The sequence below is a fragment of the Somniosus microcephalus genome, chromosome 4, assembly GCF_052327205.1.
Source record: "Somniosus microcephalus isolate GS21.2 chromosome 4, FLI_Smic_1.0, whole genome shotgun sequence".
NCBI lineage: Eukaryota > Metazoa > Chordata > Chondrichthyes > Squaliformes > Somniosidae > Somniosus > Somniosus microcephalus.
The window spans coordinates 348,959,915-348,983,233 of record NC_140990.1 but is presented as its reverse complement, the minus strand read 5'-3'; the positions used below and the strand labels follow the sequence as shown (position 1 = coordinate 348,983,233).

Genomic DNA, 23,319 nt, shown 5'->3' with positions numbered 1-23,319 from the left:
CACTGTCGGAGGGGCAGCACTGAGGGAGCGCCGCACTGTCGGAAGGGCAGTTCTGAGGGAGCGCTGCACTGTCGGAGTGGCAGTACCGAGGGAGCGCCGCATTGTCGGAGGGGCAGTACTGAGGGAGCGCTGCACTGTCGGAGGGGCAGTACTGAGGGAGCGCCGTATTGTCGGAGGGGCAGTACTGAGGGAGCGCCGCACTGTCGGAGGGTCAGTACTGAGGGAGCGCCGCACTGTCGGAGGGGCAGTACTGAGGGGTAGCTGCACTGTCGGAGGGGCAGTACTGAGGGAGAGCCGCACTGTCGGAGGGGCAGTACTGAGGGAGAGCCGCACTGTCGGAGGGGCAGTGCTGAGGGAGAGCCGCACTGTCGGAGGGGCAGTACTGAGGGAGAGCTGCTCTGTCGGAGGGGCAGTACTGAGGGAGAGCTGCACTGTCGGAGGGGCAGTACTGAGGGAGAGCTGCACTGTCGGAGAGGCAGTACTGAGGGAGAGCTGCACTGTCAGAGGGGCAGTACTGAGGGAGAGCCGCAATGTCGGAGGAGCAGTACTGAGAAAGAGCTGCACTGTCGGAGGGGCAGTACTGAGGGAGCGCTGCACTGTCACAGGGTCAGTACTGGGGTAGCGTTGCACTGTCGGAGGGGCAGTACTGAGGGAGCGCCGCACTGTCGGAGGGGCAGTACTGAGGGAGCGCCGCACTGTCAGAAAGTCAGTACTGAGGGAGCGCCGCACTGTCGGAGGGGCACTACTGAAGGAGCGCCGCACTGTCGGAGGGGCAGTACTGAGGGACCACCGCACTGTCGGAGGGGCAGTACTGAGGGAGCGCCGCACTGTCGGAGGGTCAGCACTGAGGGAGGGCCGCACTGTCGGAGGGTCAGTACTGAGGGAGAGCTGCACTGTCAGAGGGGGAGTACTGAGGGAGAGCCGCACTGTCGGAGGGGGATCACTGAGGGAGAGCCGCACTGTCAAAGGGGCAGTACTGAGGGAGCGCCGCACTGTCGGAGGGGCAGTACTGAGGGAGCGCCGCACTGTCGGAGGGGCAGTACTGAGGGAGCGCCGTACTGTCGGAGGGGCAGTACTGAGGGAGCGCCGCACTGTCGGAGGGTCAGTACTGAGGCAGATCCGCAATGTCGGAGGGGCAGTACTGAGGGAGCGCCGCACTGTCGGAGGGGCAGCATTGAGGGAGCGCCGCACTGTCGGAGGGTCATTACTGAGGGAGAGCCGCACTGTCGGAGGGGCAGTACTGAGGGAGCGCCGCACTGTCGGAGGATCAGTACTGAGGGAGCGCCGCACTGTCGGAGGGGCAGTACTGAGGGAGCGCTGCACTGTCAGAGGGGCAGTACTGAGGTAGTGCTGCACTGTCGGAGGGGCAGTACTGAGGGAGCGATGCACTGTCGGAAGGGCAGTACTGAGGGAGCGCCGCACTGTCGGAGGGGCAGTACTGAGGGAGAGCCGCACTGTCGGAGGGGCAGTACTGAGGGAACGCCGCACTGTCGGAGGGTCAGTACTGAGGGAGAGCCGCACTGTCGGAGGGGCAGTACTGAGGGAGAGCCGCACTGTCGGAGGGGCAGTACTGAGGGAGCGCCGCACTGTCGGAGGGTCAGTACTGAGGGAGAGCCGCACTGTCAGAGGGGCAGTACTGAGGGAGCGCCGCACTGTCGGAGGGGCAGTACTGAGGGAGCGCCGCACTGTCGGAGGGTCAGTACTGAGGGAGAGCCGCACTGTCGGAGGGGCAGTACTGAGGGAGCGCCGCACTGTCGGAGGGGCAGTAATGAGGGAGCGCCGCAATGTCGGAGGGACATTACTGAGGGGGCACCGCACTGTCGGAGGGGCAGTACTGAGGGAGCGCCGCACTGTCGGAGGGGCAGTACTGAGGGAGCGCCGCACTGTCGGAGGGGCAGTACTGAGGGAGCGCCATACTGTCGGAGGGTCAGTACTGAGGGAGCGCCGCACTGTCGGAGGATCAGTACTGAGGGAGCGCCGCACTGTCGGAGGTTCAGTACTGAGGGAGCGCCGCACTGTCGGAGGGGCAGTACTGAGAGAGCGCCGCACTGTCGGAGGGGCAGTACTGAGGGAGAGCCGCACTGTCGGAGGGGCAGTACTGAGGGAGCGCCGCACTGTCGGTGGGGAAGTACTGAGGGAGCGCCGCACTGTCGGAGGGGCAGTACTGAGGGAGCGCCGTACTGTCGGAGGGGCAGTACTGAGGGAGCGCCGCACTGTCGGAGGGGCAGTACTGAGGGAGTACCGCACTGTCGGAGGGGCAGTACTGAGGGAGCGCCGCACTGTCGGAGGGGCAGTACTGAGGGAGAGCCGCACTGTTGGAGGGGCAGTACTGAGATAGCGCCGCACTGTCGGAGGGGCTGTACTGAGGGAGAGCCTTACTGTCGGAGGGGCAGTACTGAGGGAGAGCAGCACTGTTGGAGTGGCAGTACTGAGGGAGAGCAGCACTGTCGGAAGGGCAGTATTGAGTGAGCGCTGCACTGTCGGAGGGGCAGTACTGTGGGAGTGCTCCACTGTCGGAGGGGCAGTACTGTGGGAGTGCTGCACAGTTGTAGGGGTAGTACTCAGTGAGTGCTGCACAGTTGTGGGTGCTGTTCTCAGTGAGCTCTGCACTGTCGGAGGGATAGTATTGAGGGAGTATTGCACAGTCGGAGGGGCAGTACTGAGAGAGTGCTGCACTTTTGGAATGGCAGTACTGAGGGATCACTGCACAGTCGAAAGGTCAGTACTGAGGGAGAGGCGCACTGTCAGAGGGGCAGTACTGAGGGAGCGCTGCACTGTCGGAGGGGCAGCACTGCGGGAGCGCAGCACTGTCTGAGTGGCAGTACTGAGATAGAGTTGCAATTTTTGAGGGGCAGTACTGAAGGAGTTTTGCACAATCGGAGGGGCAGTACTGAGGGAGCGCTGCACTGTTGGAGTGGCAGTACTGAGGGAGCGCTGCACTGTCGGAGGGGCAGTACTGAGGGAGTGCTGCACTGTTGGGAGTTCAGTACGGAGGGATCGCTGCATTGGCGAAGGCGCAGAACTGAGGGACTGCTGCACTGTCGAAGGATCAGTACTGAGGGAGTGCCACAATGTCGAAGGGTCAGTACTGAGGGAGCACTGCACTGTCGGAGAGGCAGTACAGAGGGAGAGCTGCACTGTCGGAGGGGCAGTACTGAGGGAGAGCTGCACTGTCGGCGGGGCAGCACTGAGGGTGCGCTGCACAGTAGGAGGGGTAGTACTGGTGAAGCACTGCACTGTCAGTAGGTCAGTACAGAGGGAGAGCTGCACTGTCGGTGGGGCAGTACTGTGGGAGCACTGCACTGTCGAAGGGTCAGCACTGAGGGTGTGCTGCACTGTCGGAGGGGCAGTGCTGAGGGAGCGCCGCACTGTCGATGGGTCAGTACTGAGGGAGCGCTGCACTGTCGGAGGGGCGGTACTGAGGGAGCGCCGTATTGTCGGAGGGGCAGTACTGAGGGAGCGCCGCACTGTCGGAGGGTCAGTACTGAGGGAGCGCCGCACTGTCGGAGGGGCAGTACTGAGGGTGCGCAGCACTGTCGGAAGGGCAGTATTGAGGGAGCGCCGCACTGTCGGAGGGGCAGTACTGAGGGAGCGCTGCACTGTCGGAGGGGCAGTACTGAGGGAGCGCCGTATTGTCGGAGGGGCAGTACTGAGGGAGCGCCGCACTGTCGGAGGGTCAGTACTGAGGGAGCGCCGCACTGTCGGAGGGGCAGTACTGAGGGAGCGCCGTACTGTCGGAGGGGCAGTACTGAGGGAGAGCCGCACTGTCGGAGGGGCAGTACTGAGGGAGAGCTGCACTGTCGGAGGGGCAGTACTGAGGGAGAGCTGCACTGTCAGAGGGGCAGTAATGAGGGAGAGCTGCACTGTCGGAGGGGCAGTACTGAGGGAGAGCTGCACTGTCGGAGGGGCAGTACTAAGGGAGAGCTGCACTGCCGGAGGGGCAGTACTGAGGGAGCGCCGCACTGTCGGAGGGGCAGGACTGAGGGAGCGCCGCACTGTCGGAGGGGCAGTACTGAGGGAGCGCCGCACTGTCGGAGGGTCAGTACTGAGGGAGAGCCGCAATGTCGGAGGGGCAGTACTAAGGGAGCGCCGCACTGTCGGAGGGGCAGCACTGAGGGAGCGCGGCACTGTCGGAGGGTCAGTACTGAGGGAGAGCCGCACTCTCGGAGGGGCAGTACTGAGGGAGCGCCGCACTGTCGGAGGGTCAGTACTGAGGGAGCGCCGCACTGTCGGAGGGTCATTACTGAGGGAGAGCCGCACTGTCAGAGGGGCAGTACTGAGGGAGCGCCGCACTCTCGGAGGGGCAGTACTGAGGGAGCGCCGCACTGTCGGAGGGGCAGTACTGAGGGAGCGCCGTATTGTCGGAGGGTCAGTACTGAGGGAGCGCCGCACTGTCGGAGGGGCAGTACTGAGGGAGCGCCGCACTGTCGGAAGGGCAGTACTGAGGGAGCGCTGCACTGTCGGAGGGGCAGTACCGAGGGAGCGCCGCACTGTCGGAGGGGCAGTACTAAGGGAGCGCCGTATTGTCGGAGGGGCAGTACTGAGGGAGCGCCGCACTGTCGGAAGGGCAGTACTGAGGGAGCGCTGCACTGTCGGAGGGGCAGTACTAAGGGAGCGCCGTATTGTCGGAGGGGCAGTACTGAGGGAGCGCCGCACTGTCGGAGGGTCAGTACTGAGGGAGCGCCGCACTGTCGGAGGGGCAGTACTGAGGGGGAGCTGCACTGTCGGAGGGGCAGTACTGAGGGAGAGCTGCACTGTCGGAGGGGCAGTACTGAGGGAGTGCCGCATTGTCGGAGGGGCAGTACTGAGGGAGAGCCACACTGTCGGAGGGGCAGTACTGAGGGAGAGCTGCTCTGTCGGAGGGGCAGTACTGAGGGAGAGCTGCACTGTCGGAGGGGCAGTACTGAGGGAGAGCCGCACTATCGGAGGGTCAATACTGAGGGAGAGCTGCACTGTCGGAGGGGCAGTACTGAGGGAGAGCCGCACTGTCGGAGGGTCAGTACTGAGGGAGCGCTGCACTGTCACAGGGTCATTACTTGGGGGAGCGCAGCACTGTCGGAGGGGCAGTACTGAGGAAGAGCCGCACTGTCGGAGGGTCAGTACTGAGGGAGCGCTGCACTGTCACAGGTCATTACTTGGGGGAGCGCAGCACTGTCGGAGGGGCAGTACTGAGGGAGCGCCGCACTGTCGGAGGGGCAGTACTGAGGGAGCGCCGCACTGTCAGAGAGTCAGTACTGAGGGATCGCCGCACTGTCGGAGGGTCAGCACTGAGGGAGCGCCGCACTGTCGGAGGGTCAGTACTGAGGGAGAGCCGCACTATCACAGGGGCAGTCCTGAGGGAGCGCCGCACTGTTGGAGGGTCAGTACTGAGGGAGCGCCGCACTGTCGGAGGGTCAGTACTGAGGGAGAGCCGCACTGTCGGAGGGGCAGTACTGAGGGAGCGCCGCACTGTCGGAGGGGCAGCACTGAGGGAGCGCCGCACTGTCGGAGGTTCATTACTGAGGGAGAGCCGCACTGTCAGAGGGGCAGTACTGAGGGAGCGCCGCACTGTCGGTGGGTCAGTACTGAGGGAGGGCCGCACTGTCGGAGGGGCAGTACTGAGGGAGAGCCGCACTGTCGGAGGGGCAGTACTGAGGTAGTGCTGCACTGTCGGAGGGTGAGTACTGAGGGAGAGCCGCACTGTCAGAGGGGCAGTACTGAGGGAGCGCCGCTCTGTCGGAGGGGCAGTACTGAGGGAGAGCCGCAATGTCGGAGGGGCAGTACTGAGGGAGCGCCGCACTGTCGGAGGTCAGTACTGAGGGAGAGCCGCACTGTCAGAGGGGCAGTACTGAGGGAGCGCCGCACTGTCGGAGGGGCAGTACTGAGGGAGCGCCGCACTGTCGGAGGGTCAGTACTGAGGGAGAGCCGCACTGTCGGAGGGGCAGTACTGTGGGAGCGCCGCACTGTCGGAGGGGCAGCACTGAGGGAGCGCCGCAATGTCGGAGGGGCAGTACTGAGGGAGCGCCGCACTGTCGGAGGGGCAGTACTGAGGGAGCACCGCACTGTCGGAGGGGCAGTACTGAGGGAGCGCCATACTGTCGGAGGGTCAGTACTGAGGGAGTGCCGCACTGTCAGAGGGGCAGCACTGAGGGAGCGCCGCAATGTCGGAGGGGCAGTACTGAGGGAGTGCTGCACTGTCGGAGGGGCAGTACTGAGGGAGCGCCGCACTGTCGGAGGGTCAGCACTGAGGGAGCGCTGCACTGTCGGAGGGGCAGTACTGAAGGAGCGCTGCACTGTCGGAGGGGCAGTACTGAGGGAGCGCTGCACTGTCGGAGGGGCAGTACTGAGGGAGCGCTGCACTGTCGGATGGGCAGTACCGAGGGAGCGCCGCACTGTCGGAGGGGCAGTACTGAGGGAGCGCTGCACTGTCGGAGGGGCGGTATTAAGGGAGCGCCGTATTGTCGGAGGGGCAGTACTGAGGGAGCGCCGCACTGTCGGAGGGTCAGTACTGAGGGAGCGCCGCACTGTCAGAAGGGCAGTACTGAGGGAGCGCTGCACTGTCGGAGGGGCAGTACCAAGGGAGCGCCGCACTGTCGGAGGGGCAGTACTGAGGGAGCGCCGCACTGTCGGAGGGTCAGTACTGAGGGAGAGCCGCACTGTCGGAGGGGCAGTACTGAGGGAGCGATGCACTGTCGGAGGGGCAGTACTGAGGGAGCGCCGCACTGTCGGAGGGGCAGCACTGAGGGAGAGCCGCAATGTCGGAGGGGCAGTACTGAGGGAGCGCCGCACTGTCGGAGGGTCAGTACTGAGGGAGAGCCGCACTGTCAGAGGGGCAGTACTGAGGAAGTGCCGAACTGTCGGAGGGGCAGTACTGAGGGAGCGCCGCACTGTCGGAGGGGCAGTACTGAGGGAGCGCCATACTGTCGGAGGGTCAGTACTGAGGGAGCGCCGCACTGTCGGAGGGTCAGTACTGAGGGAGCGCCGCAGTGTCGGAGGGTCAGTACTGAGGGAGCGCCGCACTGTCGGAGGGGCAGTGCTGAGGGAGAGCCGCACTGTCGGAGGGGCAGTACTGAGGGAGCGCCGCACTGTCGGAGGGGCAGTACTGAGGGAGAGCCGCATTGTCAGAGGGGCAGTACTGAGGGAGCGCCGCACTGTCGGTGGGTCAGTACTGAGGGAGGGCCGCACTGTCGGAGGGGCAGTACTGAGGGAGAGCCGCACTGTCGGAGGGGCAGTACTGAGGTAGTGCTGCACTGTCGGAGGGTGAGTACTGAGGGAGAGCCGCACTGTAAGAGGGGCGGTACTGAGGGAGCGCCGCTCTGTCGGAGGGGCAGTACTGAGGGAGAGCCGCAATGTCGGAGGGGCAGTACTGAGGGAGCGCCGCACTGTCGGAGGGTCAGTACTGAGCGAGAGCCGCACTGTCGGAGGGGCAGTACTGAGGGAGCGCCGCACTGTCGGAGGGGCAGTACTGAGGGAGCGCCGCACTGTCGGAGGGGCAGTACTGAGGGAGCGCCGCACTGTCGGAGGGTCAGTACTGAGGGAGCACCGCACTGTCGGAGGGGCAGTACTGAGGGGGAGCTGCACTGTCGGAGGGGCAGTACTGAGGGAGAGCCGCACTGTCGGAGGGGCAGTACTGAGGTAGTGCTGCACTGTCGGAGGGGCAGTACTGAGGGAGCGATGCACTGTCGGAGGGGCAGTACTGAGGGAGCGCCGCACTGTCGGAGGGGCAGCACTGAGGGAGAGCCGCACTTTCGGAGGGGCATTACTGAGGGAGCGCCGCACTGTCGGAGGGGCAGTACTGAGGGAGCGCCATACTGTCGGAGGGTCAGTACTGAGGGAGCGCCGCACTGTCGGAGGGTCAGTACTGAGGGAGCGCCGCAGTGTCGGAGGGTCAGTACTGAGGGAGCGCCGCACTGTCGGAGGGGCAGTGCTGAGGGAGCGCCGCACTGTCGGAGGGGCAGTACTGAGGGAGAGCCGCACTGTCGGAGGGGCAGTACTGAGGCAGCGCCGCACTGTCGGAGGGGCAGTACTGAGGGAGAGCCGCATTGTCAGAGGGGCAGTACTGAGGGAGCGCCGCACTGTCGGTGGGTCAGTACTGAGGGAGGGCCGCACTGTCGGAGGGTGAGTACTGAGGGAGAGCCGCACTGTCGGAGGGGCAGTACTGAGCGAGAGCCGCACTGTCGGAGGGGCAGTACTGAGGGAGCGCCGCACTGTCGGAGGGGCAGTACTGAGGGAGCGCCGCACTGTCGGAGGGTCAGTACTGAGGGAGAGCCGCACTGTCGGAGGGGCAGTACTGAGGGAGCGCCGCACTGTCGGAGGGTCAGTACTGAGGGAGCGCCGCACTGTCGGAGGGGCAGTACTGAGGGGGAGCTGCACTGTCGGAGGGGCAGTACTGAGGGAGAGCTGCACTGTCGGAGGGGCAGTACTGAGGGAGAGCTGCACTGTCGGAGGGGCAGTACTGAGGGAGAGCCGCACTTTCGGAGGGGCAGTACTGAGGGAGATCCACACTGTCGGAGGGGCAGTACTGAGGGAGAGCTGCTTTGTCGGAGGGGCAGTACTGAGGGAGAGCTGCACTGTCGGAGGGGCAGTACTGAGGGAGCGCTGCACTGTCACAGGGTCATTACTTGGGGGAGCGCAGCACTGTCGGAGAGGCAGTACTGAGGGAGCGCTGCACTGTCACAGGGTCATTACTTGGGGGAGCGCAGCACTGTCGGAGGGGCAGTATTGAGGGAGAGCCGCACTGTCGGAGGGTCAGTACTGAGGGAGCGCTGCACTGTCACAGGGTCATTACTTGGGGGAGTGCAGCACTGTCGGAGAGGCAGTACTGAGGGAGCGCTGCACTGTCACAGGGTCATTACTTGGGGGAGCGCAGCACTGTCGGAGGGGCAGTACTGAGGGAGAGCCGCACTGTCGGAGGGGCAGTACTGAGGGAGCGCCGCACTGTCGGAGGGGCAGCACTGAGGGAGCGCCGCACTGTCGGAGGTTCATTACTGAGGGAGAGCCGCATTGTCAGAGGGGCAGTACTGAGGGAGCGCCGCACTGTCGGTGGGTCAGTACTGAAGGAGGGCCGCACTGTCGGAGGGGCAGTACTGAGGGAGAGCCGCACTGTCGGAGGGGCAGTACTGAGGTAGTGCTGCACTGTCGGAGGGGCAGTACTGAGGGAGCGCCGCTCTGTCGGAGGGGCAGTACTGAGGGAGAGCCGCAATGTCGGAGGGGCAGTACTGAGGGAGCGCCGCACTGTCGGAGGGTCAGTACTGAGGGAGAGCCGCACTGTCAGAGGGGCAGTACTGAGGGAGCGCCGCACTGTCGGAGGGGCAGTACTGAGGGAGCACCGCACTGTCGGAGGGGCAGTACTGAGGGAGCGCCATACTGTCGGAGGGTCAGTACTGAGGGAGTGCCGCACTGTCGGAGGGGCAGCACTGAGGGAGCGCCGCAATGTCGGAGGGGCAGTACTGAGGGAGCGCTGCACTGTCGGAGGGTCAGCACTGAGGGAGCGCTGCACTGTCGGAGGGGCAGTACTGAAGGAGCGCTGCACTGTCGGAGGGGCAGTACTGAGGGAGCGCTGCACTGTCGGAGGGGCAGTACTGAGGGAGCGCTGCACTGTCGGAGGGGCAGTACCGAGGGAGTGCCGCACTGTCGGAGGGGCAGTACTGAGGGAGCGCTGCACTGTCGGAGGGGCAGTATTAAGGGAGCGCCGTATTGTCGGAGGGGCAGTACTGAGGGAGCGCCGCACTGTCGGAGGGTCAGTACTGAGGGAGCGCCGCACTGTCGGAAGGGCAGTACTGAGGGAGCGCTGCACTGTCGGAGGGGCAGTACCAAGGGAGCGCCGCACTGTCGGAGGGGCAGTACTGAGGGAGTGCTGCACTGTCGGAGGGGCAGTACTGAGGGAGCGCCGTATTGTCGGAGGGGCAGTACTGAGGGAGCGCCGCACTGTCGGAGGGTCAGTACTGAGGGAGCGCCGCACTGTCGGAGGGGCAGTACTGAGGGGGAGCTGCACTGTCGGAGGGGCAGTACTGAGGGAGAGCTGCACTGTCGGAGCGGCAGTACTGAGGGAGAGCCGCACTGTCGGAGGGGCAGTACTGAGGGAGAGTCACAATGTCGGAGGGGCAGTACTGAGGGAGAGCTGCTCTGTCGGAGGGGCAGTACTGAGGGAGAGCTGCACTGTCGGAGGGGCAGTACAGAGGGAGAGCCGCACTGTCGGAGGGTCAGTACTGAGGGAGCGCTGCACTGTCACATGGTCATTACTTGGGGGAGCGCAGCACTGTCGGAGGGGCAGTACTGAGGGAGCGCTGCACTGTCACAGGGTCATTACTTGGGGGAGCGCAGCACTGTCGGAGGGGCAGTACTGAGGGAGCGCCGCACTGTCGGAGGGGCAGTACTGAGGGAGCGCCGCACTGTCAGAGAGTCAGTACTGAGGGATCGCCGCACTGTCGGAGGGTCAGCACTGAGGGAGCGCCGCACTGTCACAGTGGCAGTACTGAGGGAGCGCCGCACTGTTGGAGGGTCAGTACTGAGGGAGCGCCGCACTGTTCGAGGGGCAGTACTGAGGGAGAGCCGCACTGTCGGAGGGTCAGTACTGAGGTAGTGCTGCACTGTCGGAGGGGCAGTACAGAGGGAGCGATGCACTGTCGGAGGGGCAGTACTGAGGGAGCGCCGCACTGTCGGAGGGGCAGCACTGAGGGAGAGCCGCAATGTCGGAGGGGCAGAACTGAGGGAGCGCCGCACTGTCGGAAGGTCAGTACTGAGGGAGAGCCGCACTGTCAGAGGGGCAGTACTGAGGGAGAGCCGCACTTTCGGAGGGGCATTACTGGGGGAGCGCCGCACTGTCGGAGGGGCAGTACTGAGGGAGCGCCGCAATGTCGGAGGGGCAGTACTGAGGGAGCGCCGCACTGTCGGAAGGGCAGTACTGAGGGAGCGCCATACTGTCGGAGGGTCAGTACTGAGGGAGCGCCGCACTGTCGGAGGGTCAGTACTGAGGGAGCGCCGCTCTGTCGGAGGGGCAGTACTGAGGGAGAGCCGCAATGTCGGAGGGGCAGTACTGAGGGAGCGCCGCACTGTCGGAGGGTCAGTACTGAGCGAGAGCCGCACTGTCAGAGGGGCAGTACTGAGGGAGCGCCGCACTGTCGGAGGGGCAGCACTGAGGGAGCGCCGCAATGTCGGAGGGGCAGTACTGAGGGGGCGCCGCTCTGTCAGAGGGGCAGTACTGAGGGAGCGCCGCACTGTCGGAGGGGCAGTACTGAGGGAGCACCGCACTGTCGGAGGGGCAGTACTGAGGGAGCGCCATACTGTCGGAGGGTCAGTACTGAGGGAGTGCCGCACTGTCGGAGGGGCAGCACTGAGGGAGCGCTGCAATGTCAGAGGGGCAGTACTGAGGGAGTGCTGCACTGTCGGAGGGGCAGTACTGAGGGAGCGCCGCACTGTCGGGTCAGCACTGAGGGAGCGCTGCACTGTCGGAGGGGCAGTACTGAAGGAGCGCTGCACTGTCGGAGGGGCAGCACTGAGGGAGCGCCGCACTGTCGGAAGGGCAGTACTGAGGGAGCGCCGCACTGTCGGAGGGGCAGTACCGAGGGAGCGCCGCACTGTCGGAGGGGCAGTACTGAGGGAGCGCCGCACTGTCAGAGGGGCAGTACTGAGGGAGCGCCGCACTGTCGGAGGGGCAGTACTGAGGGAGCGCCGCACTGTCGGAGGGTCAGTACTGAGGGAGCGCCGCACTGTCGGAGGGGCAGTACTGAGGGAGCACCGCACTGTCGGAGGGGCAGTACTGAGGGAGCGCCATACTGTCGGAGGGTCAGTACTGAGGGAGTGCCGCACTGTCGGAGGGTCAGTACTGAGGGAGCGCTGCACTGTCGGAGGGGCGGTATTAAGGGAGCGCCGTATTGTCGGAGGGGCAGTACTGAGGGAGCGCCGCACTGTCGGAGGGTCAGTACTGAGGGAGCGCCGCACTGTCAGAAGGGCAGTACTGAGGGAGCGCTGCACTGTCGGAGGGGCAGTACCAAGGGAGCGCCGCACTGTCGGAGGGGCAGTACTGAGGGAGCGCTGCACTGTCGGAGGGGCAGTACTGAGGGAGCGCCGTATTGTCGGATGGTCAGTACTGAGGGAGCGCCGCACTGTCGGAGGGTCAGTACTGAGGGAGCGCCGCACTGTCGGAGGGGCAGTACTGAGGGGGAGCTGCACTGTCGGAGGGGCAGTACTGAGGGAGAGCTGCACTGTCGGAGGGGCAGTACTGAGGGAGAGCCGCACTGTCGGAGGGGCAGTACTGAGGGAGAGCCACACTGTCGGAGGGGCAGTACTGAGGGAGAGCTGCTCTGTCGGAGGGGCAGTACTGAGGGAGAGCTGCACTGTCGGAGGGGCAGTACTGAGGGAGAGCCGCACTATCGGAGGGTCAATACTGAGGGAGAGCTGCACTGTCGGAGGGGCAGTACTGAGGGAGAGCCGCACTGTCGGAGGGTCAGTACTGAGGGAGCGCTGCACTGTCACAGGGTCATTACTTGGGGGAGCGCAGCACTGTCGGAGGGGCAGTACTGAGGAAGAGCTGCACTGTCGGAGGGGCAGTACTGAGGGAGCGCTGCACTGTCACAGGGTCATTACTTGGGGGAGCGCAGCACTGTCGGAGGGGCAGTACTGAGGAAGAGCTGCACTGTCGGAGGGGCAGTACTGAGGGAGCGCCGCACTGTCGGTGGGTCAGTACTGCGGGAGAGCCGCACTGTCAGAGGGCCGGTACTGAGGGAGCGCCGCTCTGTCGGAGGGGCAGTACTGAGGGAGAGCCGCAATGTCGGAGGGGCAGTACTGAGGGAGCGCCGCACTGTCGGAGGGTCAGCACTGAGGGAGCGCTGCACTGTCGGAGGGGCAGTACTGAAGGAGCGCTGCACTGTCGGAGGGGCAGTACTGAGGGAGCGCTGCACTGTCGGAGGGGCAGCACTGAGGGAGCGCCGCACTGTCGGAAGGGCAGTACTGAGGGAGCGCTGCACTGTCGGAGGGGCAGTACCGAGGGAGCGCCGCACTGTCGGAGGGGCAGTACTGAGGGAGCGCTGCACTGTCAGAGGGGCAGTACTGAGGGAGCGCCGCACTGTCGGAGGGGCAGTACTGAGGGAGCGCCGCACTGTCGGAGGGTCAGTACTGAGGGAGAGCCGCACTGTCGGAGGGGCAGTACTGTGGGAGCGCCGCACTGTCGGAGGGGCAGCACTGAGGGAGCGCCGCAATGTCGGAGGGGCAGTACTGAGGGAGCGCCGCACTGTCGGAGGGGCAGTACTGAGGGAGCACCGCACTGTCGGAGGGGCAGTACTGAGGGAGCGCCATACTGTCGGAGGGTCAGTACCAAGGGAGCGCCGCACTGTCGGAGGGGCAGTACTGAGGGAGCGCTGCACTGTCGGAGGGGCAGTACTGAGGGAGCGCCGTATTGTCGGATGGTCAGTACTGAGGGAGCGCCGCACTGTCGGAGGGTCAGTACTGAGGGAGCGCCGCACTGTCGGAGGGGCAGTACTGAGGGAGCGCCGCACTGTTGGAGGGTCAGTACTGAGGGAGCGCCGCACTGTCGGAGGGGCAGTACTGAGGGAGAGCCGCACTGTCAGAGGGGCAGTACTGAGGGAGCGCCGCACTGTCGGTGGGTCAGTACTGAGGGAGGGCCGCACTGTCGGAGGGTGAGTACTGAGGGAGAGCCGCACTGTCGGAGGGGCAGTACTGAGCGAGAGCCGCACTGTCGGAGGGGCAGTACTGAGGGAGCGCCGCACTGTCGGAGGGGCAGTACTGAGGGAGCGCCGCACTGTCGGAGGGTCAGTACTGAGGGAGAGCCGCACTGTCGGAGGGGCAGTACTGAGGGAGCGCCGCACTGTCGGAGGGTCAGTACTGAGGGAGCGCCGCACTGTCGGAGGGGCAGTACTGAGGGGGAGCTGCACTGTCGGAGGGGCAGTACTGAGGGAGAGCTGCACTGTCGGAGGGGCAGTACTGAGGGAGAGCTGCACTGTCGGAGGGGCAGTACTGAGGGAGAGCCGCACTTTCGGAGGGGCAGTACTGAGGGAGATCCACACTGTCGGAGGGGCAGTACTGAGGGAGAGCTGCTTTGTCGGAGGGGCAGTACTGAGGGAGAGCTGCACTGTCGGAGGGGCAGTACTGAGGGAGCGCTGCACTGTCACAGGGTCATTACTTGGGGGAGCGCAGCACTGTCGGAGAGGCAGTACTGAGGGAGCGCTGCACTGTCACAGGGTCATTACTTGGGGGAGCGCAGCACTGTCGGAGGGGCAGTATTGAGGGAGAGCCGCACTGTCGGAGGGTCAGTACTGAGGGAGCGCTGCACTGTCACAGGGTCATTACTTGGGGGAGTGCAGCACTGTCGGAGAGGCAGTACTGAGGGAGCGCTGCACTGTCACAGGGTCATTACTTGGGGGAGCGCAGCACTGTCGGAGGGGCAGTACTGAGGGAGAGCCGCACTGTCGGAGGGGCAGTACTGAGGGAGCGCCGCACTGTCGGAGGGGCAGCACTGAGGGAGCGCCGCACTGTCGGAGGTTCATTACTGAGGGAGAGCCGCATTGTCAGAGGGGCAGTACTGAGGGAGCGCCGCACTGTCGGTGGGTCAGTACTGAAGGAGGGCCGCACTGTCGGAGGGGCAGTACTGAGGGAGAGCCGCACTGTCGGAGGGGCAGTACTGAGGTAGTGCTGCACTGTCGGAGGGGCAGTACTGAGGGAGCGCCGCTCTGTCGGAGGGGCAGTACTGAGGGAGAGCCGCAATGTCGGAGGGGCAGTACTGAGGGAGCGCCGCACTGTCGGAGGGTCAGTACTGAGGGAGAGCCGCACTGTCAGAGGGGCAGTACTGAGGGAGCGCCGCACTGTCGGAGGGGCAGTACTGAGGGAGCACCGCACTGTCGGAGGGGCAGTACTGAGGGAGCGCCATACTGTCGGAGGGTCAGTACTGAGGGAGTGCCGCACTGTCGGAGGGGCAGCACTGAGGGAGCGCCGCAATGTCGGAGGGGCAGTACTGAGGGAGCGCTGCACTGTCGGAGGGTCAGCACTGAGGGAGCGCTGCACTGTCGGAGGGGCAGTACTGAAGGAGCGCTGCACTGTCGGAGGGGCAGTACTGAGGGAGCGCTGCACTGTCGGAGGGGCAGTACTGAGGGAGCGCTGCACTGTCGGAGGGGCAGTACCGAGGGAGTGCCGCACTGTCGGAGGGGCAGTACTGAGGGAGCGCTGCACTGTCGGAGGGGCAGTATTAAGGGAGCGCCGTATTGTCGGAGGGGCAGTACCAAGGGAGCGCCGCACTGTCGGAGGGGCAGTACTGAGGGAGTGCTGCACTGTCGGAGGGGCAGTACTGAGGGAGCGCCGTATTGTCGGAGGGGCAGTACTGAGGGAGCGCCGCACTGTCGGAGGGTCAGTACTGAGGGAGCGCCGCACTGTCGGAGGGGCAGTACTGAGGGGGAGCTGCACTGTCGGAGGGGCAGTACTGAGGGAGAGCTGCACTGTCGGAGCGGCAGTACTGAGGGAGAGCCGCACTGTCGGAGGGGCAGTACTGAGGGAGAGCTGCTCTGTCGGAGGGGCAGTACTGAGGGAGAGCTGCACTGTCGGAGGGGCAGTACAGAGGGAGAGCCGCACTGTCGGAGGGTCAGTACTGAGGGAGCGCTGCACTGTCACATGGTCATTACTTGGGGGAGCGCAGCACTGTCGGAGGGGCAGTACTGAGGGAGCGCTGCACTGTCACAGGGTCATTACTTGGGGGAGCGCAGCACTGTCGGAGGGGCAGTACTGAGGGAGCGCCGCACTGTCGGAGGGGCAGTACTGAGGGAGCGCCGCACTGTCAGAGAGTCAGTACTGAGGGATCGCCGCACTGTCGGAGGGTCAGCACTGAGGGAGCGCCGCACTGTCACAGTGGCAGTACTGAGGGAGCGCCGCACTGTTGGAGGGTCAGTACTGAGGGAGCGCCGCACTGTTCGAGGGGCAGTACTGAGGGAGAGCCGCACTGTCGGAGGGTCAGTACTGAGGTAGTGCTGCACTGTCGGAGGGGCAGTACAGAGGGAGCGATGCACTGTCGGAGGGGCAGTACTGAGGGAGCGCCGCACTGTCGGAGGGGCAGCACTGAGGGAGAGCCGCAATGTCGGAGGGGCAGAACTGAGGGAGCGCCGCACTGTCGGAAGGTCAGTACTGAGGGAGAGCCGCACTGTCAGAGGGGCAGTACTGAGGGAGAGCCGCACTTTCGGAGGGGCATTACTGGGGAGCGCCGCACTGTCGGAGGGGCAGTACTGAGGGAGCGCCGCAATGTCGGAGGGGCAGTACTGAGGGAGCGCCGCACTGTCGGAAGGGCAGTACTGAGGGAGCGCCATACTGTCGGAGGGTCAGTACTGAGGGAGCGCCGCACTGTCGGAGGGTCAGTACTGAGGGAGCGCCGCAGTGTCAGAGGGTCAGTACTGAGGGAGCATCGCACTGTCGGAGGGGCAGTGCTGAGGGAGCGCCGCACTGTCGGAGGGGCAGTACTGAGGGAGAGCCGCACTGTTTGGAGGGGCAGTACTGAGGGAGCGCCGCACTGTCAGAGGGGCAGTACTGAGGGAGCGCCGCACTGTCGGTGGGTCAGTACTGAGGGAGGGCGGCAATGTCGGAGGGGCAGTACTGAGGGAGAGCCGCACTGTCGGAGGGGCAGTACTGAGGGAGCGCCGCACTGTCGGAGGGTGAGTACTGAGGGAGAGCCGCACTGTCAGAGGGGCGGTACTGAGGGAGCGCCGCTCTGTCGGAGGGGCAGTACTGAGGGAGAGCCGCAATGTCGGAGGGGCAGTACTGAGGGAGCGCCGCACTGTCGGAGGGTCAGTACTGAGCGAGAGCCGCACTGTCAGAGGGGCAGTACTGAGGGAGCGCCGCACTGTCGGAGGGGCAGCACTGAGGGAGCGCCGCAATGTCGGAGGGGCAGTACTGAGGGGGCGCCGCTCTGTCAGAGGGGCAAGTACTGAGGGGAGCGCCGCACTGTCGGAGGGGCAGTACTGAGGGAGCACCGCACTGTCGGAGGGGCAGTACTGAGGGAGCGCCATACTGTCGGAGGGTCAGTACTGAGGGAGTGCCGCACTGTCGGAGGGGCAGCACTGAGGGAGCGCTGCAATGTCAGAGGGGCAGTACTGAGGGAGTGCTGCACTGTCGGAGGGGCAGTACTGAGGGAGCGCCGCACTGTCGGGTCAGCACTGAGGGAGCGCTGCACTGTCGGAGGGGCAGTACTGAAGGAGCGCTGCACTGTCGGAGGGGCAGCACTGAGGGAGCGCCGCACTGTCGGAAGGGCAGTACTGAGGGAGCGCCGCACTGTCGGAGGGGCAGTACCGAGGGAGCGCCGCACTGTCGGAGGGGCAGTACTGAGGGAGCGCCGCACTGTCAGAGGGGCAGTACTGAGGGAGCGCCGCACTGTCGGAGGGGCAGTACTGAGGGAGCGCCGCACTGTCGGAGGGTCAGTACTGAGGGAGCGCCGCACTGTCGGAGGGGCAGTACTGAGGGAGCACCGCACTGTCGGAGGGGCAGTACTGAGGGAGCGCCATACTGTCGGAGGGTCAGTACTGAGGGAGTGCCGCACTGTCGGAGGGGCAGTACTGAGAGCGCTGCACTGTCGGAGGGGCGGTATTAAGGGAGCGCCGTATTGTCGGAGGGGCAGTACTGAGGGAGCGCCGCACTGTCGGAGGTCAGTACTGAGGGAGCGCCGCACTGTCAGAAGGGCAGTACTGAGGGAGCGCTGCACTGTCGGAGGGGCAGTACCAAGGGAGCGCCGCACTGTCGGAGGGGCAGTACTGAGGGAGCGCTGCACTGTCGGAGGGGCAGTACTGAGGGAGCGCCGTTTTGTCGGATGGTCAGTACTGAGGGAGCGCCGCACTGTCGGAGGGTCAGTACTGAGGGAGCGCCGCACTGTCGGAGGGGCAGTACTGAGGGGGAGCTGCACTGTCGGAGGGGCAGTACTGAGGGAGAGCTGCACTGTCGGAGGGGCAGTACTGAGGGAGAGCCGCACTGTCGGAGGGGCAGTACTGAGGGAGAGCCACACTGTCGGAGGGGCAGTACTGAGGGAGAGCTGCTCTGTCGGAGGGGCAGTACTGAGGGAGAGCTGCACTGTCGGAGGGGCAGTACTGAGGGAGAGCCGCACTATCGGAGGGTCAATACTGAGGGAGAGCTGCACTGTCGGAGGGGCAGTACTGAGGGAGAGCCGCACTGTCGGAGGGTCAGTACTGAGGGAGCGCTGCACTGTCACAGGGTCATTACTTGGGGGAGCGCAGCACTGTCGGAGGGGCAGTACTGAGGAAGAGCTGCACTGTCGGAGGGGCAGTACTGAGGGAGCGCTGCACTGTCACAGGGTCATTACTTGGGGGAGCGCAGCACTGTCGGAGGGGCAGTACTGAGGAAGAGCTGCACTGTCGGAGGGGCAGTACTGAGGGAGCGCCGCACTGTCGGTGGGTCAGTACTGCGGGAGAGCCGCACTGTCAGAGGGCCGGTACTGAGGGAGCGCCGCTCTGTCGGAGGGGCAGTACTGAGGGAGAGCCGCAATGTCGGAGGGGCAGTACTGAGGGAGCGCCGCACTGTCGGAGGGTCAGCACTGAGGGAGCGCTGCACTGTCGGAGGGGCAGTACTGAAGGAGCGCTGCACTGTCGGAGGGGCAGTACTGAGGGAGCGCTGCACTGTCGGAGGGGCAGCACTGAGGGAGCGCCGCACTGTCGGAAGGGCAGTACTGAGGGAGCGCTGCACTGTCGGAGGGGCAGTACCGAGGGAGCGCCGCACTGTCGGAGGGGCAGTACTGAGGGAGCGCTGCACTGTCAGAGGGGCAGTACTGAGGGAGCGCCGCACTGTCGGAGGGGCAGTACTGAGGGAGCGCCGCACTGTCGGAGGGTCAGTACTGAGGGAGAGCCGCACTGTCGGAGGGGCAGTACTGTGGGAGCGCCGCACTGTCGGAGGGGCAGCACTGAGGGAGCGCCGCAATGTCGGAGGGGCAGTACTGAGGGAGCGCCGCACTGTCGGAGGGGCAGTACTGAGGGAGCACCGCACTGTCGGAGGGGCAGTACTGAGGGAGCGCCATACTGTCGGAGGGTCAGTACCAAGGGAGCGCCGCACTGTCGGAGGGGCAGTACTGAGGGAGCGCTGCACTGTCGGAGGGGCAGTACTGAGGGAGCGCCGTATTGTCGGATGGTCAGTACTGAGGGAGCGCCGCACTGTCGGAGGGTCAGTACTGAGGGAGCGCCGCACTGTCGGAGGGGCAGTACTGAGGGAGCGCCGCACTGTTGGAGGGTCAGTACTGAGGGAGCGCCGCACTGTCGGAGGGGCAGTACTGAGGGAGAGCCGCACTGTCAGAGGGGCAGTACTGAGGGAGCGCCGCACTGTCGGAGGGGCAGTACTGAGGGAGCGCCGCACTGTCGGAGGGTCAGTACTGAGGGAGAGCCGCACTGTCGGAGGGGCAGTACTGAGGGAGCGCCGCACTGTCGGAGGGTCAGTACTGAGGGAGCGCCGCACTGTCGGAGGGGCAGTACTGAGGGGGAGCTGCACTGTCGGAGGGGCAGTACTGAGGGAGAGCTGCACTGTCGGAGGGGCAGTACTGAGGGAGAGCCGCACTGTCGGAGGGGCAGTACTGAGGGAGATCCACACTGTTGGAGGGGCAGTACTGAGGGAGAGCTGCTTTGTCGGAGGGGCAGTACTGAGGGAGAGCTGCACTGTCGGAGGGGCAGTACTGAGGGAGAGCCGCACTATCGGAGGGTCAATACTGAGGGAGAGCTGCACTGTCGGAGGGGCAGTACTGAGGGAGAGCCGCACTGTCGGAGGGTCAGTACTGAGGGAGCGCTGCACTGTCACAGGGTCATTACTTGGGGGAGCGCAGCACTGTCGGAGAGGCAGTACTGAGGAAGAGCTGCACTGTCGGAGGGGCAGTACTGAGGGAGCGCTGCACTGTCACAGGGTCATTACTTGGGGGAGCGCAGCACTGTCGGAGGGGCAGTATTGAGGGAGAGCCGCACTGTCGGAGGGTCAGTACTGAGGGAGCGCTGCACTGTCACAGGGTCATTACTTGGGGGAGCGCAGCACTGTCGGAGAGGCAGTACTGAGGGATCGCCGCACTGTCGGAGGGTCAGCACTGAGGGAGCGCCGCACTGTCAGAGGGTCAGTACTGAGGGAGAGCCGCACTGTCACAGGGGCAGTACTGAGGGAGCGCCGCACTGTTGGAGGGTCAGTACTGAGGGAGCGCCGCACTGTCGGAGGGTCAGTACTGAGGGAGAGCCGCACTGTCGGAGGGGCAGTACTGAGGGAGCGCCGCACTGTCGGAGGGGCAGCACTGAGGGAGCGCCGCACTGTCGGAGGTTCATTACTGAGGGAGAGCCGCATTGTCAGAGGGGCAGTACTGAGGGAGCGCCGCACTGTCGGTGGGTCAGTACTGAAGGAGGGCCGCACTGTCGGAGGGGCAGTACTGAGGGAGAGCCGCACTGTCGGAGGGGCAGTACTGAGGTAGTGCTGCACTGTCGGAGGGTGAGTACTGAGGGAGAGCCGCACTGTCGGAGGGGCAGTACTGAGGGAGCGCCGCTCTGTCGGAGGGGCAGTACTGAGGGAGAGCCGCAATGTCGGAGGGGCAGTACTGAGGGAGCGCCGCACTGTCGGAGGGTCAGTACTGAGGGAGAGCCGCACTGTCGGAGGGGCAGTACTGAGGGAGCGCCGCAATGTCGGAGGGTCAGTACTGAGGGAGAGCCGCACTGTCGGAGGGGCAGTACTGTGGGAGCGCCGCACTGTCGGAGGGGCAGCACTGAGGGAGCGCCGCAATGTCGGAGGGGCAGTACTGAGGGGGCGCCGCTCTGTCGGAGGGGCAGTACTGAGGGAGCACCGCACTGTCGGAGGGGCAGTACTGAGGGAGCGCCATACTGTCGGAGGGTCAGTACTGAGGGAGTGCCGCACTGTCGGAGGGGCAGCACTGAGGGAGCGCCGCAATGTCGGAGGGGCAGTACTGAGGGAGTGCTGCACTGTCGGAGGGGCAGTACTGAGGGAGCGCCGCACTGTCGGAGTGTCAGCACTGAGGGAGCGCTGCACTGTCGGAGGGGCAGTACTGAAGGAGCGCTGCACTGTCGGAGGGGCAGTACTGAGGGAGCGCTGCACTGTCGGAGGGGCAGTACTGAGGGAGCGCTGCACTGTCGGAGGGGCAGTACCGAGGGAGTGCCGCACTGTCGGAGGGGCAGTACTGAGGGAGCGCTGCACTGTCGGAGGGGCAGTATTAAGGGAGCGCCGTATTGTCGGAGGGGCAGTACTGAGGGAGCGCCGCACTGTCGGAGGGTCAGTACTGAGGGAGCGCCGCACTGTCGGAAGGGCAGTACTGAGGGAGCGCTGCACTGTCGGAGGGGCAGTACCAAGGGAGCGCCGCACTGTCGGAGGGGCAGTACTGAGGGAGCGCTGCACTGTCGGAGGGGCAGTACTGAGGGAGCGCCGTATTGTCGGAGGGGCAGTACTGAGGGAGCGCCGCACTGTCGGAGGGTCAGTACTGAGGGAGCGCCGCACTGTCGGAGGGGCAGTACTGAGGGGGAGCTGCACTGTCGGAGGGGCAGTACTGAGGGAGAGCTGCACTGTCGGAGGGGCAGTACTGAGGGAGAGCCGCACTGTCGGAGGGGCAGTACTGAGGGAGAGCCACAATGTCGGAGGGGCAGTACTGAGGGAGAGCTGCTCTGTCGGAGGGGCAGTACTGAGGGAGAGCTGCACTGTCGGAGGGGCAGTACTGAGGGAGCGCTGCACTGTCGGAGGGGCAGTACTGAGGGAGCGCTGCACTATCGGAGGGTCAATACTGAGGGAGAGCTGCACTGTCGGAGGGGCAGTACTGAGGGAGAGCCGCACTGTCGGAGGGTCAGTACTGAGGGAGCGCTGCACTGTCACATGGTCATTACTTGGGGGAGCGCAGCACTGTCGGAGGGGCAGTACTGAGGAAGAGCTGCACTGTCGGAGGGGCAGTACTGAGGGAGCGCTGCACTGTCACAGGGTCATTACTTGGGGGAGCGCAGCACTGTCAGAGGGGCAGTACTGAGGGAGTGCCGCACTGTCGGAGGGGCAGTACTGAGGGAGCGCCGCACTGTCAGAGAGTCAGTACTGAGGGATCGCCGCACTGTCGGAGGGTCAGCACTGAGGGAGCGCCGCACTGTCACAGTGGCAGTACAGAGGGAGCGATGCACTGTCGGAGGGGCAGTACTGAGGGAGCGCCGCACTGTCGGAGGGGCAGCACTGAGGGAGAGCCGCAATGTCGGAGGGGCAGAACTGAGGGAGCGCCGCACTGTCGGAAGGTCAGTACTGAGGGAGAGCCGCACTGTCAGAGGGGCAGTACTGAGGAAGCGCCGAACTGTCGGAGGGGCAGTACTGAGGGAGCGTCGCACTGTCGGAGGGGCAGTACTGAGGGAGCACCGCACTGTCGGAGGGGCAGTACTGAGGGAGCGCCATACTGTCGGAGGGTCAGTACTGAGGGAGTGCCGCACTGTCGGAGGGGCAGCACTGAGGGAGAGCTGCACTGTCGGAGCGGCAGTACTGAGGGAGAGCCGCACTGTCGGAGGGGCAGTACTGAGGGAGAGTCACAATGTCGGAGGGGCAGTACTGAGGGAGAGCTGCTCTGTCGGAGGGGCAGTACTGAGGGAGAGCTGCACTGTCGGAGGGGCAGTACAGAGGGAGAGCCGCACTGTCGGAGGGTCAGTACTGAGGGAGCGCTGCACTGTCACATGGTCATTACTTGGGGGAGCGCAGCACTGTCGGAGGGGCAGTACTGAGGGAGCGCTGCACTGTCACAGGGTCATTACTTGGGGGAGCGCAGCACTGTCGGAGGGGCAGTACTGAGGGAGCGCCGCACTGTCGGAGGGGCAGTACTGAGGGAGCGCCGCACTGTCAGAGAGTCAGTACTGAGGGATCGCCGCACTGTCGGAGGGTCAGCACTGAGGGAGCGCCGCACTGTCACAGTGGCAGTACTGAGGGAGCGCCGCACTGTTGGAGGGTCAGTACTGAGGGAGCGCCGCACTGTTCGAGGGGCAGTACTGAGGGAGAGCCGCACTGTCGGAGGGTCAGTACTGAGGTAGTGCTGCACTGTCGGAGGGGCAGTACAGAGGGAGCGATGCACTGTCGGAGGGGCAGTACTGAGGGAGCGCCGCACTGTCGGAGGGGCAGCACTGAGGGAGAGCCGCAATGTCGGAGGGGCAGAACTGAGGGAGCGCCGCACTGTCGGAAGGTCAGTACTGAGGGAGAGCCGCACTGTCAGAGGGGCAGTACTGAGGGAGAGCCGCACTTTCGGAGGGGCATTACTGGGGGAGCGCCGCACTGTCGGAGGGGCAGTACTGAGGGAGCGCCGCAATGTCGGAGGGGCAGTACTGAGGGAGCGCCGCACTGTCGGAAGGGCAGTACTGAGGGAGCGCCATACTG

At 65.1% G+C, this 23,319-nt stretch overlaps 1 protein-coding gene across 1 annotated transcript in view; it reads left to right on the top strand.

Annotated features, from left to right (window-relative positions):
* Positions 1–217: 217 nt before the first annotated feature.
* The window catches only part of LOC147120758 (uncharacterized), a gene marked incomplete at its 5' end in the record, with an annotated part of 84,014 nt that continues 60,912 nt past the window's right edge, over positions 218–23,319 (top strand). Inside the window, 2 exons of the mRNA XM_085984257.1 lie at positions 218–466; positions 1,844–2,215. Coding sequence (XP_085840383.1) covers positions 218–466; positions 1,844–2,215 — 621 coding nt within the window. The remainder of the gene's footprint in view (positions 467–1,843; positions 2,216–23,319) is intronic.